The 18,202-nt window shown below is 42.6% G+C and overlaps 1 protein-coding gene across 1 annotated transcript in view; it reads left to right on the top strand.

The window, feature by feature from the left end:
- LOC148504708 (uncharacterized) overlaps window positions 1-18,202 on the top strand; it is a 68,751-nt gene that overhangs the window by 8,248 nt on the left and 42,301 nt on the right. Inside the window, 7 exon segments of the mRNA XM_088448585.1 lie at window positions 2,957-3,106; window positions 5,135-5,326; window positions 5,507-5,585; window positions 5,705-5,802; window positions 5,958-6,261; window positions 7,139-8,293; window positions 14,157-14,198. Of these exon segments, the coding sequence (XP_088304711.1) occupies window positions 3,029-3,106; window positions 5,135-5,326; window positions 5,507-5,585; window positions 5,705-5,802; window positions 5,958-6,261; window positions 7,139-8,293; window positions 14,157-14,198 (1,948 nt within the window). The 5' untranslated portion in view covers window positions 2,957-3,028.

The raw sequence follows: 18,202 nt of genomic DNA, 5'->3' as shown, positions 1-18,202 counted from the left end.
CCTTATTGTCAGCTTGTACTGTACGGGTATTGACGTGTCCTTATTGTCAGCTTGTACTGTACAGGTAATGATGTGTCCTTAGTGTCAGCTTGTACTGTACGGGTAATGATATGTCCTTATTGTCAGCTTGTACTGTATGGGTAACGATGTGTCCTTATTGTCAGCTTGTACTGTACGGGTAATAATATGTCCGGGATCTGTAGGACCCCCAGGGTCTTTATATCGGTCTGCAGACCCCCCCCCCACAGGTCACTCACCAGTCGTGTGTGTGTGTGTGTGTGTGTGTGTGTTTGTTTGTTTTAGTAAATCCGGATATCCTGCACTGTGCAGGCCTAGCTGTTTTCCTCAGGTGCTTGCAGTGTACGGGGAGCAGCCGGTTAGAGCTGTGGGTCCAGCTCGTACATATGCACCCGCCGTCGGTACCTGCCTCAGGGCCTGATTCAGACCTGCTCGCAAGCGGGTCGATGGTGGCCCAGTGCGCATGCATTCCGTCGTGTGCGCATGCGCGAGACCCGGAAAGCGACGGCCAAGCCGTCGCTCCGGGTCTCGTACCAAAGGGGGCGTGCTGTCAATATTAAGTGACAGCACGCCTCCTTTGGTGGGCGGGGGCGTGGCTGCCCAGACGGAGGCGTTCCCATGGGCCCCGTCTGGGGCCGGCCCCACTGATATCACAAGTGATGTCAGTGGGAGTGCTTTTGGCTCTGTTAGAGCCAAAAGCACTCTGGGGCTTGCGGCAACGAGACCCTACCACAAGGGTCTCGTCGCAAGCCCGATGGTCTTGACCATCGCGACCCTCATCATGGCCGCTCGTATAAGCTGTGGGTGGTAACCCACAGCTATGCGAGCGGCCAAGAGGCCGCAACATAAAAAAATAAAAAAAAACCCTGATTCAGAGGCTCTGAATCAGGCCCTCAGTGTGGAGCTGGTAAGGATCACCGGGGCCAGTGATATCCTTAGTGCCGGAAGGCTATTTGCTGCCGGTGTGCGGGGCAGCTGAGTATAGCCGCAGGTCTGTCCTCCGTCCAAGTCACTGGTATAGAGCGTGAATAAATAGCAGCTTGTTCATAGGCAGCGCAGGGCAGCGGTAACTTACTGCCGGTATCCGGAGAGGGAGCAGGACTGAGAGTGACCTCACCTGATAGGAGCTGGCTCTTACATTATAAGTTGGGTATTGTTACAAGTGGGTTCAATCTAAAAGATCCCAGATGGGTGGATTCCCAGAAATGATACTTAAACAAACAAATTGAATATAAAAGTGTAAATGTAATATAAGAATTAGCTACAGTTGTATATTCCTTCAGTAGATACAGCAATCACATCAGCAAAATCCAGGAGCCTTTCTCTCAGCATCTAGAGACTGGATTATTTTCATACGTCCTGGGACTTCTGCAGTCAGTGTGGTTCCAGGAATAAGGCTCTCTCTATACTGACACAGTACAGCTTATATAGGCTAGATGCTGAGAGAAATAACTCCTGAATAGGCATTTTATAAGGTATAAAGGTCATCGTTCACAATACACAGAAATATCAACAGACAGTAGGGGGCACTGTTGCCTCAATTATGAATATAGGAATGGAGTACATTTATGGTGTGTAGTTGAAGGTAAAACTATGTTGACACAGGCTTAATATATACATTGTCTCATAGCAATACATTTGTAATAGCTAACTAGTTAGCATTCTAAAACATATTGACATATATTAGACTATGTCACAATCTGTATATGTTGCAAAACCGACTGAGAGCACTGAACATTAAAATGGCTTGAAAACTCCATTTTGGTTACTCCTGATACAGGTATTCTAAGATATGATAAGGCTAGTAATGATTATAGTCAGAGGAATGTGACCTTTATACCTTGTGTCACTATGTACAAACGTATTACTACAATCCTAATACTCTGTTACAGGAGCTCTCTGCACAGTTACTGGGTGTGTAACTATATTTCCTTGTAACATAGAGATCTACACCTGAGAGACTGACATTATACTTCTAAGTGCATTGGTTTGTTTTATGTGTTATTGTCTATAATAAATGTAATGTGTTATTATTATATACTCTTACCTCACTCCTATTATATAATAACACCTGACAGCACAACCACAATTTCCCCTGACTCCCTGAGCTGAGACTGTCTGTCAGGGCGTCTTGTTATCCTGAGCAATAGAGACTCTCTCAGAGACAGCCAGTGGCTGTGACAGTCCCCAGATCCTCAGAGTGTCACTGATTATCCCCCAGGACATGTCTCACCCCACCCTACGCTGCACACACACGGCCGGCAGGCTGGTCACACATGTAACATACATCTGAGGTGCGGTCATTTGTCATTTCATCATTTGTGCAGAGTGACTGATGGGATTCTGTATTGTGTAACCCTTTGTGTGTCCCCTGGGCTGCCTGCTGTCCTATCCCTGTGTTATTATCCTCTTCTTTTCCCTTCCCCCTCCCCTGTGTTACTGACACCTCTGTACAGCTGTTATACCCCCTGTTGTGTGCTCTGTATTCCTACGTTACTTCCCCTCTCCCCATATCTGCACCCCTTCTGCTCTCCTGTGTACTCTCCCCTCACATCCCTGTTACCTGTATGACCTCAGTATAGTCACAGATTCTCTCTGTTTCTGGAATAAATGTAAAACAAAGTAAAAAATCCCAACATCCCTAATTCATGTGTTTGTAAAAGATTCACGGGGAGCAAATTGCACCAAATCTGTGTCTGGGAGGAATAAGACCCCCGGCCAGGAGAGGAGCATTGGTGTAACCTTATACAGTACAGCGTTGTGTGATGGCCTCTGAGGAGCCTTATGGGGCTGGGTCACAGGAACCTCTGACAGACACTGACCAGGGCTCTATGGCTGGGGGGAAAGGGGAGACTTACTGGTCACTCACTGTTACATGTCTGACTGTGTTACATGTGTTCTCTGTGATGTGTATTATATTTATTCTATTTATTCCTAGATAGTTCTGCTGTGAGGAACCAGAGTCTTTATTACACGTCAAACATTCTGTATTCTCACTGATTCACTGAAGATGGACAAGGACGGGAGTCACAGGACTGAGAGGATCTTACATCTCACCCTGGAGATCATCTACGAGCTGACTGGGGAGGTGAGAGGGTCTGGGGGTGTCACAGTGACATCACTTATATCTATAGTAATAATACAGGGACATGGCTGGAGAGGTGAGAGGATCTGGGGGTGTCACAGTGACATCACTTATATCTATAGTAATAATACAGGGACATGACTGGGGAGGTGAGGGGATCTGGCAGTGCACAGTGACATCACTTATATCTATAGTAATAATACAGGGACATGACTGGGGAGGTGAGGGGATCTGGGAGTGTCACAGTGACATCCCTTATATCTATAGTAATAATACAGGGACATGACTGGGGAGGTGAGGGAATCTGGGAGTGTCACAGTGACATCACTTATATCTATAGTAATAATACAGGGACATGACTGGAGAGGTGAGAGGGTCTGGGAGTGTCACAGTGATATCACTTATATCTATAGTAATAATATAGGGACATGACTGGGGAGGTGAGGAGATCTGGGAGTGTCACAGTGACATCACTTATATCTATAGTAATAATACAGGGACATGACTGGGGAGGTGAGGGGATCTGGGAGTGTCACAGTGACATCCCTTATATCTATAGTAATAATACAGGGACATGACTGGGGAGGTGAGGGAATCTGGGAGTGTCACAGTGACATCACTTATATCTATAGTAATAATACAGGGACATGACTGGAGAGGTGAGAGGGTCTGGGAGTGTCACAGTGATATCACTTATATCTATAGTAATAATACAGGGACATGACTGGAGAGGTGAGAGGGTCTGGGAGTGTCACAGTGATATCACTTATATCTATAGTAATAATATAGGGACATGACTGGGGAGGTGAGGAGATCTGGGAGTGTCACAGTGACATCATTTATATCTATAGTAATAATACAGGGACATGACTGGGGAGGTGAGGGGATCTGGGAGTGTCACAGTGACATCACTTATATCTATAGTAATAATACAGAGACATGACTGGGGAGGTGAGGGGATCTGGAAGTGTCACAGTGACATCACTTATATCTATAGTAATAATACAGGGACATGACTGGGGAGGTGAGGGGATCTGGGAGTGTCACAGTGACATCACTTATATCTATAGTAATAATACAGAGACATGACTGGGGAGGTGAGGGGATCTGGAAGTGTCACAGTGACATCACTTTTATCTATAGTAATAACCGAGCAGCAGGGAGCCAGTCTCAGATATAGTATCAGTCCCACAGTCCTTACTAGAGTTTGGATTTAAGGCCTGATTCAGAGCCGCTCGCAATTAGCGCTCTCTCGTTCAGAAAAAGGGGGTGGCTATTCAAATGAACCGTACGCTCTTTGCGGTCTGTTGCCGCCTCCATGTCTGAACGAACAAGCAAAACATAAGCTCGTTTATTTGATAAAAACGCCCCCTGGCCGCTCGATTCATACGTCATGTCCGCTATTTATTAGATTAATCGAGTACATCGAACAGCGAATGAATTGCTCGCTATTCTTGTGGTTGGTTTTTCCTACCACAATATTGTGAGCAGTTCTGGCTATAAAAAAAACAAGTGACGTGGTCAATGACGCTGCTTTGTTAATTATGCACACCCATAAAACGCCCGCTTTGACCTTTAAGCACGCCTGCGTTCTGATCTCCACTCCGTTTTCAAGCACCTTCCCCTGTTACCACCCACATACGCCTCATTCTGTCACTCAAAATAGCAGGCATTCGCTATATAGCGAACAAACAATTTTCGGCCACACTGACTGTTTCGCGCACGCGTACTAAAAACTGTACGCATGCGCAGATGTGCAAATATCGCTCGGAACGAGCGTACTGCCGCTTACGAGCGGCTCTGAATCAGGCCCTTAGTACACTTCACAGTATGTTGTTGTCACTGACCGAAAGATGTCGGAGCTGCAGGATATACTATATACTCTTCATTTTCCTGTATATAGGAGATTGCTACAAGACAAGTATTTGTAAAATAGAGTTTTTTTGTATATTATGTAAAATGAACACCTGAATAAACAGTCTCACTTAAATGGAGTTTAAGTGACCTTTCCATGTTTCCCCCAATACAAAGGGTTATACAGTACTAAAGAAGACATCCGATGAGCATGAGACACCCAGCAGCCGACCCCGCGTGTCAGGAGGACTGAGCAGGACCCAGAGTCTCATCACGGTGCCTCCACCTCACTCACTGATACATGAGAGACACAATGACCAGAAGATCCTGGAACTCGCAAACAAGATCATTCAGCTGCTGACTAGAGAGGTGACTGCTGGGAATGGGACATTATACAGTAACACCAGCGGATGTGTCTGGTTGATGACTGGAGAGGTGACTGCTGGGAATGGGACATTATACAGTAACACCAGGGGATGTGTCTGGGTGATGACTGTATCATTGTGTGTCAGGTTCCTATAAGGTGTCACTGTCTATGTTTCCATGCAGGAGGAGGAGTATATAGAGGAACACAGGGGTCTGTACAAGGACATGATGATGGAGAATCACAGGCCTCTCACATCACTGGGTAAGAGGAAACTGTCATTTATTGTACAGGGGAGAGCAGGTATGGGGGGCCCCTATATACACACATCACCTGATATTCACATATACACAATGTACTCAGTCACTGTGTGTCTCCTATAGATGGACCCAGTAACAGAATTACCCCAGAGAGATGTCCCAGTCCTCTTTATTCACAGTATTGTACAGAGGAGAATCACAGGACCCCACAGGAGCATCAGGTAGATGAGATTTAGGGTCTCACCAATATACCACAGTGACCGTCACTATATGATGTGTAGAGAAGCTGTGTGTGTTTTATGCACTGATATTATACTGTCTATTCTCAATTAATGAAATCAAACATTATTAAAAAAACAAAACCATTTTTGTTTAGGGTGCAGCTCAGGCTAATATTAAGGTAGCAGATATAGAGGGAGAAGAAGAGACATATGTTACTGATATGAAGGCAGAAGAAATAGTGGGAGAAGAAGAGACGTATGTGACTGATATGAAGGCAGAAGATATAGAGGGCGAAGAAGAAACGTATGTGACTGATATGAAGGCAGAAGATACAGAGGGCGAAAAAGAAACGTATGTGACTGATATGAAGGCAGAAGATACAGAGGGAGATGCAGAGACGTTTGCGTGGGGCAATCAGCAGTTTAAGATGGAGGAAATCCCTAAAGATATCAGCACAGGTGAGTAATAAACACATTACAGAATAGTCATTCTCCTTGTTCATTGTCTTAACTTACACCCTCCTCTGTCAGTACAAACTAATAAAGTAAATGTATCTGCCCAGTGGGGGAGTCGGGAGCCATCAGCCCCTATTATATACTCCTGCTCTCCCCCTCACATCATGTCACTCTGTTACCAGCCCAGAAATCTGACCAGTCTCCTCCCCACACTCACTGGTGTATCTCAGATGCTGAGATGGAAATCACAGTAGAATACTGCTAGTATGACCTGTGTGTGTGATAATGTATAAACCATGCCTGCACTCTGTTACGCATACTGAGATGGAGATCCGGAAAGTGTGAGGGCACAGTAGGATACAGCTAGTATGTCCTGTGTGTGATATAATGTATAGACCATGCCTGCACTCTGTTACACATACTGAGGTGGCGATCCGGAGAGTGTGAGGAAACAGCACAGCTAGTATGACCTATGCTGAGATGGAGATTTGTCTTTTTTACGGACTACTCCCAGGCCAGTGTTACTCCTACACCTATACCTCCTCATGACAATCATCAGCAAATACTTGATGAAGTCACTGAGTATATGGAGATGTTAGGGTAAAGCCAGGCATGTCTTATTAGAGTTACACAGTATGGGGATGTAGGGGTACAGCCAGGCACGTCTTATTATAGTTACACAGTATGGGGATGTTGGGGTACAGCCGGGCACGTCTTATTGTTACACAGTATGGAGATGTTGGGGTACAGCCGGGCACATCTTATTATAGTTACACAGTATGGAGATGTTGGGGTACATACGGGGACTTCTTATTATAGTTACACAGTATGGTATGGTTCTGCAGGGGTGCTAATTCCCATATAATTATTCTGTTCCCAGCAGATGGACACAGCAGCAGGAATAACTCGGGGAGACGTCTCATATTATCTCCAGATTTTGACCTAGACGATAATAACTTCTCACAGGACTCTCCAGGAGAAAACCCCTTTACTCCTAGTATACATCCAACATCTCATAATGCAGATATATCATCTGATCCCTCTAACCATGAAGATAATCCCAGTTGCGTTACAAATAGTTCAGATCACACAGGTGATAACCCATTGTCCTGTTCTGAATGTGGGAAAGGTTTTACAAAGCAGATCAGTCTTTATAAACATCAGAAGAGAGTACACGCAGCTGAAAGGCCTTTTCTGTGTTCTGAGTGCGGGAAATGTTTTATACTGAGAGAAGATCTTGCTAGACATACAAAGATTCACAAAATTGAGAGACCATATTCATGTTCTGAGTGTGGGAAATGTTTCTTAGATAAATCACATCTTGTTTCACATCAGAGAAATCACACAGGTGAGAAACCATTTCCATGCTCTGAGTGTGGGAAATGTTTTACATATAAATCATGTCTTGTTAAACATCAGAGACATCACACAGGTGAGAAACCTTTTTTATGTTCTGAGTGTGGGAAATGTTTTATACGGAAAGCACATCTTGTTAGACATCTGAGAATTCACACAGGTGAGAAACCATTTCCATGTCGTGAGTGTGGGAAATGTTTTGCACAGAAATCAGATCTTGTTAAACATAGGAGAAGTCACACAGGTGAGAAACCATTTTCATGCTCTGAGTGTGGGAAATGTTTTACACAGAAATCGGTTCTTATTACACATAAGAGAAGTCACACAGGTGAGAAACCATTTTCATGTTCTCAGTTTAGGAAAGGTTTTACTAAGCACAAGAGTCTTTCTATGCATCAGAAGAGAGTTCACGCAGCTGGAAGGCCTTTTCCATGCTCTGAGTGTGGGAAATGTTTTACACAGAAATCACATCTTGTTACACATCAGAGACTTCACACAGGTGAGAAACCATTTTCATGCTCTGAGTGTGGGAAATGTTTTACATATAAATCAAGTTTCGTTAAACATCAGAGACATCACACAGGTGAGAAACCATATCCATGCTCTGAGTGTGGGAAATGTTTTACAAATATATCCGCTCTTTTTAGTCATCAGAAACGTCACACATGAGAAAAACAATGTGTATGAGCGTCTAGAAATATATAGAAATTGCAGCGATATTTGGAGCACTGAAATAATAATTGGGAATTATCAGAACAAGCATAAATACAATGTTAGCCTAGATTGCTGTCCCTGCTTGTTGAAGGGTAAATTACATTTGCATTATCACACTATGGGCCTGATTCAGAAGCAAATGCAGCTGCAGTCTCTTACAGATCGCAGGTGCTAATATATGCTAATGCCGAGGCACAGCCGCCATAACCACGCCCACTGCTACCTTCTCGTTATCATCCAATGTCGCCCTCCTGTGTAATCGGTACCATCGCCGCACATCAAGCAGTCACACAGCATTTACATCAGGTTTGACCAGCCGCAAACACTGCAGCTCTCCTGACACGCAGAGAGGTCTCATGCTGCAGCTGCCATCGCTATGGCTAATTTATACACACCCATGACATGGCGATCACACGGACAGATACGTCTGCAGTTTTCTGTCCATCCCCCCGTTACCTCCCCCCAAACGTCACCCTGCCACTCACTATGTGATGTATTCTTCTGTGCGTCCGTAATCGCAATGGGATCGCTGTGTGTCCGCAGTATGACTTATACGCAGGTCTGATGGCAAACATTCGCTCTATCTGCGTAACTACCATCATTATATCCTCTGCTGAATCAGCCCCTATATACTAATATATTACACTTTATTATATATCCACATTGATGTCACTAACATAGGGCTCTAAAAGGTTCCTCATGTAATGGCTTTCAGTTTCCTTATTCTATCAGATCAGAGGTTCCCAAACTCTTCTGTTACAGGCCAGGTATTAAGGATATCCATGCTTGAGCACAGGTCACCTAATATCTCAGCCAATTTGATTTAACCATTTGGACTCAATCATGGATAACCTTAAACCCTGGCCTGTAATGGGGGAGTTTGGGAAGCTCTGTATTAGATTATTATTGTGCTCTTGGCCTATTTGTGCAGTAACAAGACCATATGATGTAATATAGGGACATAACTAATCTGTCACCATGACAATGTGCTGGGGATGTAATATGGGAAGTGGGAAACTATGACATCATGTGATGACTGGGCTGTAAGTGACGGGGTGAGATGGGCGATATAATGACATCTGTGACCTCTGATTTTATCTCGCTGGATCCAGTATTCTCTGGTTGGGTTTCCTGGTACATGGATCTCTAATCTCCTTACAGCAGTCTGATGTCTGGTTCCTTCTAATTAGATCCTCTGTAACCTACTATTTACACTGTTCCAAAAGATATGAACATTAATATCATGATCACTTATGTAATTTATACATTATTAGATAATGTAACTTGTGTTGGGACACAGGAAGCTGCTGGTCCTGGTATAAACCACTAACAGTAATGTCCATTAAGTGCATCAGGCTCCCGATATCCCCAGCAGAATACAGATGTGAGCAGGGTACGTAGTAATAGAGGAATAATACAGGGACATCACAGGATAAGTAGGATCAGTACAGATTGTCCTCAGTATGTCCTGCACTGTCTCACCTCCCACAGTGGTGACACCACCAGTAATGTGCAGGGTGAGGAGATGAAGATTATTTGGTAGTGAGGAAATCACAGAAAGGACAATACAAGCTTTGTTACACACCTACAAATATGAGCTCAAAGTGTTTGGTAACAAGAAAACCAAACTCCGCATGGACCTGTCTGATGTCCATGTGGGGTAACACAGTTGCACTTGTTTGTTAGTATTTACCACACTTATTGACCTGAATGTTTTTGTACATTGTTAGTAAAGCTGGAATAGTGACCAGTTGTCCTCTCTGTGGTGCACATGTTCTGTGATGGCCTAGATCCTTGGTGGCTAACCTTGACACTCCAGATGTTGTGGAACTACATATCCCAGCATGCACTGCTACCATTTTGCTATTAGGGCATGCTAAAACTGTGGCAAGGCATGCTGGGATATCTAGATCCACAACATCTGGAGTGTCAAGGCTAGCCACCACTGGCCTAGATGTAAGATCTAGTGATTTGCTGTAAGACGGGATTTAGTGGAAACACTGATATTACCAGAGATGTCACAAGGAAGTATAGAGGTTTCTGCATGAGGGTGAGTTGTGTCTCACGGACTGGTCACACTAGGCCACAGCTGGCAGGAGAAAATAACAGAGATAGGGACAGGGCAGTCAGTTATAGACCAGGGTACAAGCCGAGGTCAGGGCCACAGAAGAACAAACGTCAGACATAAGCTGGGTCGGTATTTGTCAGTCAGACAATTACTCATTCAGAACTGGATATAAACTGACGTAAAGCTGTATTACTCTGTCACTTTAGGTACCGGTGATTATAGGTATATATATTGGGGTTGCACCAGCTCTTTGTATTCCTAGTTTCTTGTTATGCAGTTATTTATTGTTCTGTGTTTTAGCTTTTTCCTAACTCTGCCTTTAGTATCTTTATACTGTGACTGTCTTAGTAAAATATTTAAACAGAGCGCTGTCGACACAATCTAGATAGATTATATATAATAAATATTCCTAGCGCTGTAAGGCCAAGAGGAACTTACTGTGAGGGTTCAATAATAAATTGACGAGAAAAAACACACAGGTCTTGCGCTGCTAGGAATAGTATCAAAATTTTAATAAAATATCAAAATATTAAATAATAATAAATACATATATATGGCACATAAATATAGGAACTAAAAATAAAGGAAGAAAATATAATACAGCATCATAACATAGATTGAAATGAATATCTAAACCAGAAATCCAAGATTCTCAATTGTAGCAATCAAACAATGTATCTCTTCATATGAAAAGAAACGTAGTATCTTATGTTCGAATCAGTCATGTATCCCCTGTGAGAGAAAACAAATAGATCTATTTGTGGTTTGAATTAATTCCTTGAATAAGGCAGGGGGCTCACTTAGCGTACTGATAAGTCCCGTTGGTAACAGCTGATGTAAACACTCCCAGTTATAACATATTCTGGGATCCTGATATCTGCCGTAATAAAACTGGGCTGGATGTAATCAAAAGACAATCGTCACACTATAACTAGCGCGTGTTCACACTGTATTTCCAAGTGGATAAGCAGTAATAAGTACCTGGTCCGTCCGAGCGTCCTCGGAACAATGCGGGGACCAGAGCTCCACTAGCGGCAGTGTCCGAGTGAGCGGTGGCTGTCCGGATCAGCCGGGTGCTCAGCCCAAGAAAGAGCAGCAGGTACAGATGAGCCCTTGAATCAGGCCCTCAGTGTGAACACGCGCTAGTTATAGTGTGACGATTGTCTTTTGATTACATCCAGCCCAGTTTTATTACGGCAGATATCAGGATCCCAGAATATGTTATAACTGGGAGTGTTTACATCAGCTGTTACCAACGGGACTTATCAGTACGCTAAGTGAGCCCCCTGCCTTATTCAAGGAATTAATTCAAACCACAAATAGATCTATTTGTTTTCTCTCACAGGGGATACATGACTGATTCGAACATAAGATACTACGTTTCTTTTCATATGAAGAGATACATTGTTTGATTGCTACAATTGAGAATTTGGATTTCTGGTTTAGATATTCATTTCAATCTATTTTATGATGCTGTATTATATTTTTTTCCTTTATTTTTAGTTCCTATATTTATGTGCCATATATATGTATTTATTATTATTTAATATTTTGATATTTTATTAAACTTTTGATACTATTCCTAGCAGCGCAAGACCTGTGTGTGTTTTTTCTTGTGACTGATTTAGTGTCCATTTCTCATACCCAAACAAGAAAGGTTTTGTCTTACACGTGTGCCCCTCTTTCCTGTCTCCTGTCACTGTGACACCGCTCTGGTGTTGGGGATTTGCTCTCTGATGGGCACCTGCATGGATACACTGGCCTGTCCTGTTATTACCTCCTATCATGATATATATCAGCATTTTATTAGTACATATGTATTAGATAATATGTAATCTCTATTGTATGTGTGCCATGGAGGGAATGACAGCACTGTGCGAGTATCATATCCTGCAGCTTATAATACATGAGTAATACAGAAATGACACATTGTACACAAGCCATGAATAATAACAGGAATTGCTCTGTATGAGTAACTGGACGTTACAGGACTATTATGTGCAGGATGTTACTCTCATCATTAATGTAAGGACCATATTATACCAAAGAGAGAAAGCCAGGACAGCTATTCCTCATGGATGGCTCCTAATACGTACAGACCCCACCTGATGGAAAATGCCAGGATGCTGCACATCTCTGAGCATTGGATGTATGATCTGTTATCTATATACAGGTGCACAGCACAGCGTCACTGCACCAGTATGCCGGGAGCCTCACATCATTACTGTGTTCTGTTACCTAGCTGTATCCATGTCAGTCTTGTCTGATCATAGTTGTAATGGAGTTACATTAACTGAAATACTCTGTGTTGCAGTTACAGTTTTCTTTAGTTACAGATTTCCAGCACCACCCACCTTATCTGCTGCTTGTGTGTCTGCCCCCAGGTTTGCAGGATACAGCAGCTGCTCATTTTATAATCTGCTTTTCTTGCCGCATTCACACAATATTAAAGTAAACTGTGGTATTACGTATGCAATAAATAACATTCCAAGTGTTACTACAGAAGGAAACTATATTCTTGTAATTTTGCAATAAAATGACTGATGTAGAAAATTCTGCCTCACTGCTGTGTTTAGTGATAACTTGTGTATAAAGGAAAAGGCGGGGTGTGGGGGGAATAAGGGAGAGGGTGATATATAATAATTTAATGGTAATGTTCAATAAACAAGAAATGTAATGTGTGGGGAAAAAAACTACAAATGTACAGTAAGTAAAGCCCATAATTTGGTGTAATGGGTACGAGGACCTGTGTATAATGTGGTGTAATGGGTAGGAGGACCTGTGTATAATGTGGTGTAATGGGTACGAGGACCTGTGTATAACGTGGTGTAATGGGTAGGAGGACCTGTGTATAATGTGGTGTAATGGGTAGGAGGACCTGTGTATAATGTGGGGTAATGGGTAGGAGGACCTGTGTATAATGTGGGGTAATGGGTAGGAGGACCTGTGTATAATGTGGTGTAATGGGTACGAGGACCTGTGTATGATGTGGTGTAATGGGTACGAGGACCTGTGTATAATGTGGGGTAATGGGTACGAGGACCTGTGTATAATGTGGGGTAATGGGTACGAGGACCTGTGTATAATGTGGTGTAATGGGTACGAGGACCTGTGTATAATGTGGGGTAATGGGTACAAGGACCTGTGTATGAGCCTGTCTGGGTCACAGCGTCTCCCTATGTCAGTAATGTGTATCTGCTCTATGTCAGTCATACTGATATAATAGGACAATACCACCTTATACATGGACACATGTAGCTGCCCCTCTGCACATTCCCCACCTTTAGTTACAGGACTGGAGGAAGTTACTTTATTGCTGGAACCATCTATGGTAAATCACATTCTCTCACATGATAACGTTAATAACTAGTGTTACAGATGTTTGTATTATAGTAGGGATTGGACATAAGGAGAACATAGTGTCAGTGTAATTAGCATTCATTACACAACATTGTTTAGGCCTAAGCACTGATCCCGGAACATCGATGGTTTCCGATGTTACCACACAAGACTCCTCGTCATCTCCTCAGGGCTGGCTGAGCTGACTCCTCCTGTTACTAATAGTGGTGGACTGACTGCTGCTGTGCTTCATGCTCTGCAGTGATCACACATTGCTCCTCGACCCATGTGACTGCCCTGACAGACTGTGAGCTTAACCAGTCAGCCGGGCACTCAGTCATTGGCAGGCAGTGATACGCTGAGTGCCACCATCACGTCATAGACACAGTGACAGGCTCAGAGTGACTGCCCGCCACCCAAGACACCTGCTCCTGTGCTGCATGCCTGACTGATAATGCTCTGCATTAGGCGGAGAGAGGCCACAGGAGCGAGTTACAGTGACCCAACATCGGTACAACACTATTGTGAGGAAACATCGGAACCTCACCACCTTTGGATAAACCATTAACCACTAAAAACAAACCAATCAACTCCCATCATTACCATATAGCTGACCATAGTGTTAGAGCCACTCAGCTATATTTGGTGAGGTAATGCCTTTAGGACCATTCATGGCTCATTTGGTTTCCATCATGTTTTTTTTTTTTTAAACCTTTTTTTATTGGTATCCAAAATACAATACAAAGAAAAAAAAACATGGAGATTAGTCAACATAATGGGTAATATACATTAAAAAATATTTTTTTTTTTACTAGAAACAGTAGTATAAACAAAATACACCAGTATATAATTAAAGTAATAACAATCATTGCAAATCATACAATATGGAGTATTAGTGGCGTATGATGAAAATCGAAAGAAGGTTTAGTATTATCCTCTATCTCACACTCCATAGTAACCATAATCATAAGGTGCAAATACCAATATTTTCAACATTAAAAAAAGAGGGACAAATAAAAATAAGGGAAAAATTGAGAGAGAAAGAAATTGAAGAAACTTTATATTGTTACTTTACTATAGATACAAATGGCATAGAAAGAGATTATCATTTGGTTGTTAAGAAATATTCCATAGACAAAAAACTTACGGTTTCACATGTCCCATTAAACTTCAAAAAGCAATAAAATTACGATCATTAAGGCTGACGCCTTAATGGACGTGTTCCTTGCGTAATACAGATATGGTATGCCATCACACCATGTGGTTAACTGCAGATGCAGCACTCTCTTCCCTAGCCCTTCCCCATGAGGCCATGGCCTTTTTTTCAGGTGCACTATCTAATGTCTCTATTTATAAAATGGTGGAGGGAGGGCACCAATGCTCTATCTGGCAAAGGGAACCAAGAAGTTTAGTTAAGGCTCTGGTGTATTCCATTGAGCACACAATTCTGTGAATTAGCAGCTCCACCATTTTGTGACTGACAGCAATCTCATTCTGTGAGAGTGCTGAATCTGCCATTAACCACAGGGTGTGTTATAATGTAATTAGCCCTTTGTACAATCCTTCCTATACCTTCTAAACCTTTATACGCTCCTGCCTATACCTTCTAAAATTGTCGCTATTTGCGTACGCAGTCATACAGTAAATAAATGCCTTCAGACTTTGAAATGTGTTTCCAACGCACAAAGGATATTATTCAACATAAAAACAGTAGGATACACGCTGTGATCTAAAGACAATTTAGGGCAAAGAAATTATACAGACCCAAGGTACAGCTATACATACGCACGCGCACTGGGACCAGTTACCGGCATCAACAAGAAACCTCCGTCAACAGCATCAGCATGAAGACTCCAGATTGGGGTCTGAACGCACATATATACCCTTACAGGGAGAAGCAATACAATAAGCAAGTTTGGCATGATTCCATTGCTTCTCCGTCACGGTGCTTCTGTTACAGGACATTTAACAGGTCGATTCAAATGGACACAGGTCAGCCTCCGACAGCCTTTTGTCTCCTTTTTCCTGCTGCATGCAAATCTAAGCTGCTAACATTACAAAGTACATTTTAGTGCTTTAACTCTCTACAGTCCATAAGTTGAGAACGCATGTTGCGATCTTCTCCCCAATGACACCGGATAGCTGTTGAGACAGAGTAGATCAGTACAACACCAAACATGGTTGGCTTATCATGTACTAAACCTTAGATATAAAATAGTCTTTATTTCACAAAATTAGTAATAAATGAATAAACCTTGAATATTTCACTTTGAAGCTATGGAATCTTTTATGTGAGTGTGCAGTGTGTAAGTATGAGGGGTTTGGGAAAAGACGCTAGTCAGATTTATGTAGTAAGGACTTTATACTTGGGGCAGATGTGTACGCATGAAGCTAATAAACAGCGTTTGCATACAGGATATTATGCATTCGCTAAAGTGCGTATTTGTAATGTGTGTATGGGGTATGGTGAAATATGCGATCGCTAATAATTGCATCGCCATTTTATTACGCAAGGAACACTTCCACTAATGCGTCAGCCTTAATGATCATAACTTCATTGCTTTTTAAAGTTTGAGTGGCAGAAATTCAATAGGTTTTGTGAAATTTCATGTCTAAGAAGCCCTAATGGGACACGTGACACCGTAAGGTTTTCTTGTCTATGGAATTTCATTGCTTTTTAAAATGTATTGGGACATCAATGTGTTTTCCACAGAGATACAATCAATAGTCACCAAATCAAATTGGACTTGATAGTTCCAAATGGCTGGATACCACTGATATAGCACTAGGAAGAGGTACCGCTGGATCTTCCTTCTTGTAACACCATAAACATGGAGAAATATAAGGAGAGAGTAGAATAATAGTGCAGTATGCCCTGAAAACGATGGTTTTAATAACAGATGTACACTTACAGGAAATATATGAATAAAGAGCATGTAACAAATCCAATGAGTGACTGCGCCCAGCGTCCACGTCAGTGTGTAGATATCAATCCCAGATGTAGCCAGGGAATAGTAAGTTCATCACTCCGGATGTGGCGATCCACTGTGATGAAATACACAGACCGGTGACAGGTGCCGCAGTAAGTCCATGAGGTGAGCCTCGGGGATACAACTTATTACTCAATACTTTATTAAAGGAACGATTATAATTTGTAGGGGCATAAATATCACATAAAGTGTAAAGAACACCAGAAAGCGTAATCTGAGGAATAACAAATCGGGCATTTGGGTCAGATATCTGCTTTTCAACTACAAATGGGAGCCCTTTCCGTATAAGAATAGCAACTCCACGCGCTTTAGAGGTATACGATGAAAAAGCTACAACCCGTTGTTGCAACACAGATAATTTCACATGTTCCGAATCTGTCAGGTGTGTTTCCTGTAAAAATGATATATCGGCTTTTTTTAAATTGAGATATGAAGTTATTTTGTGATATTTCACAGGGGAATTAGGGCCTGATTCAGACCCGCTTGCGGGCGCATAGCATAGCGCTCGCAAGCGGGTCGATGGTGGCCCAGTGCACACGTGCGGTGCGCAAGCCCCGTAGCGAATGAGAACTTCACTTGCTCCGGGGCTCCATTTTGTGGGCAAATAGGGGCACGCCCCATTTTGTAGGCGGGTAGTGGACTTCCTGCTCTATTATAGCAGGAAGTCCACTCGGCATTGAGAGTGCTGAGACCCTACCTTAGGGTCTCCTCACAATGCCGAACGTTGTGATATCGCAACCATCTCCAGCCCGCCCTCACAAGCTGTGGGTGGGCACCCACAGCTTAGCGAGTGGGCAGGAGAAAAAAAAAAAATCTCGCCCTGATTCAGAGCGAGCTCTTGCAAACAGCGAGCACCTCTGAATCAGGTTCTTAATGCCTTGGACATTCCAAGAACACACTCTAATATTATTCAATATTTAGGGAGTTTAGAGAAAATAGCGCAGACATCCCACCCAAAAAAGCACACCATCGCATTGCTATAGAACAAAAAACATCGATTTTATTAGTTGTAACATCTCCCAATCTCGGAAAAAAGAGGAAAACAGAAGAAAATAAAGGAAAAAATTAAATAAAACAGAAATAATCCACGGTATGAATACAGTTAGAGACATACAAGAACAAGGAAGAGCCGCGCACCCCTGTAATAATGTTGATAAAAATATATAGAGCAGTGGTGTCAAACTCGGGCCCTTCAGCTGCAATGGAACTACACATCCCAGCATGCACTGTCAGAGTTTTGCTATTAGGACTTGCTAAAATTGTGGCAGGGCATGCTGGGATATGTAGTCCCACAGCAGCTGGAGGGCCCGAGTTTGACACCACTGATATAGAGTATCAGAAAGAAATCTATACATAGGCATATCAATATCAGATGTACAAATAATAATATGCCGGAATATTTCTAACATGAAAAGCACAAAAGTCTAAAGAGAAAAATCGGTTAGAATAAAACCAATTTTAAATATGCTGCAAAGTT

Source organism: Taudactylus pleione, unplaced genomic scaffold, assembly GCF_031769625.1.
Source record: "Taudactylus pleione unplaced genomic scaffold, aTauple2 ptg000459l, whole genome shotgun sequence".
In the NCBI taxonomy this organism is placed as follows: Eukaryota; Metazoa; Chordata; class Amphibia; order Anura; family Myobatrachidae; genus Taudactylus; species Taudactylus pleione.
Note: the sequence above shows the minus strand (reverse complement) of the source record. Positions and strands in the feature narration are given on the sequence as shown.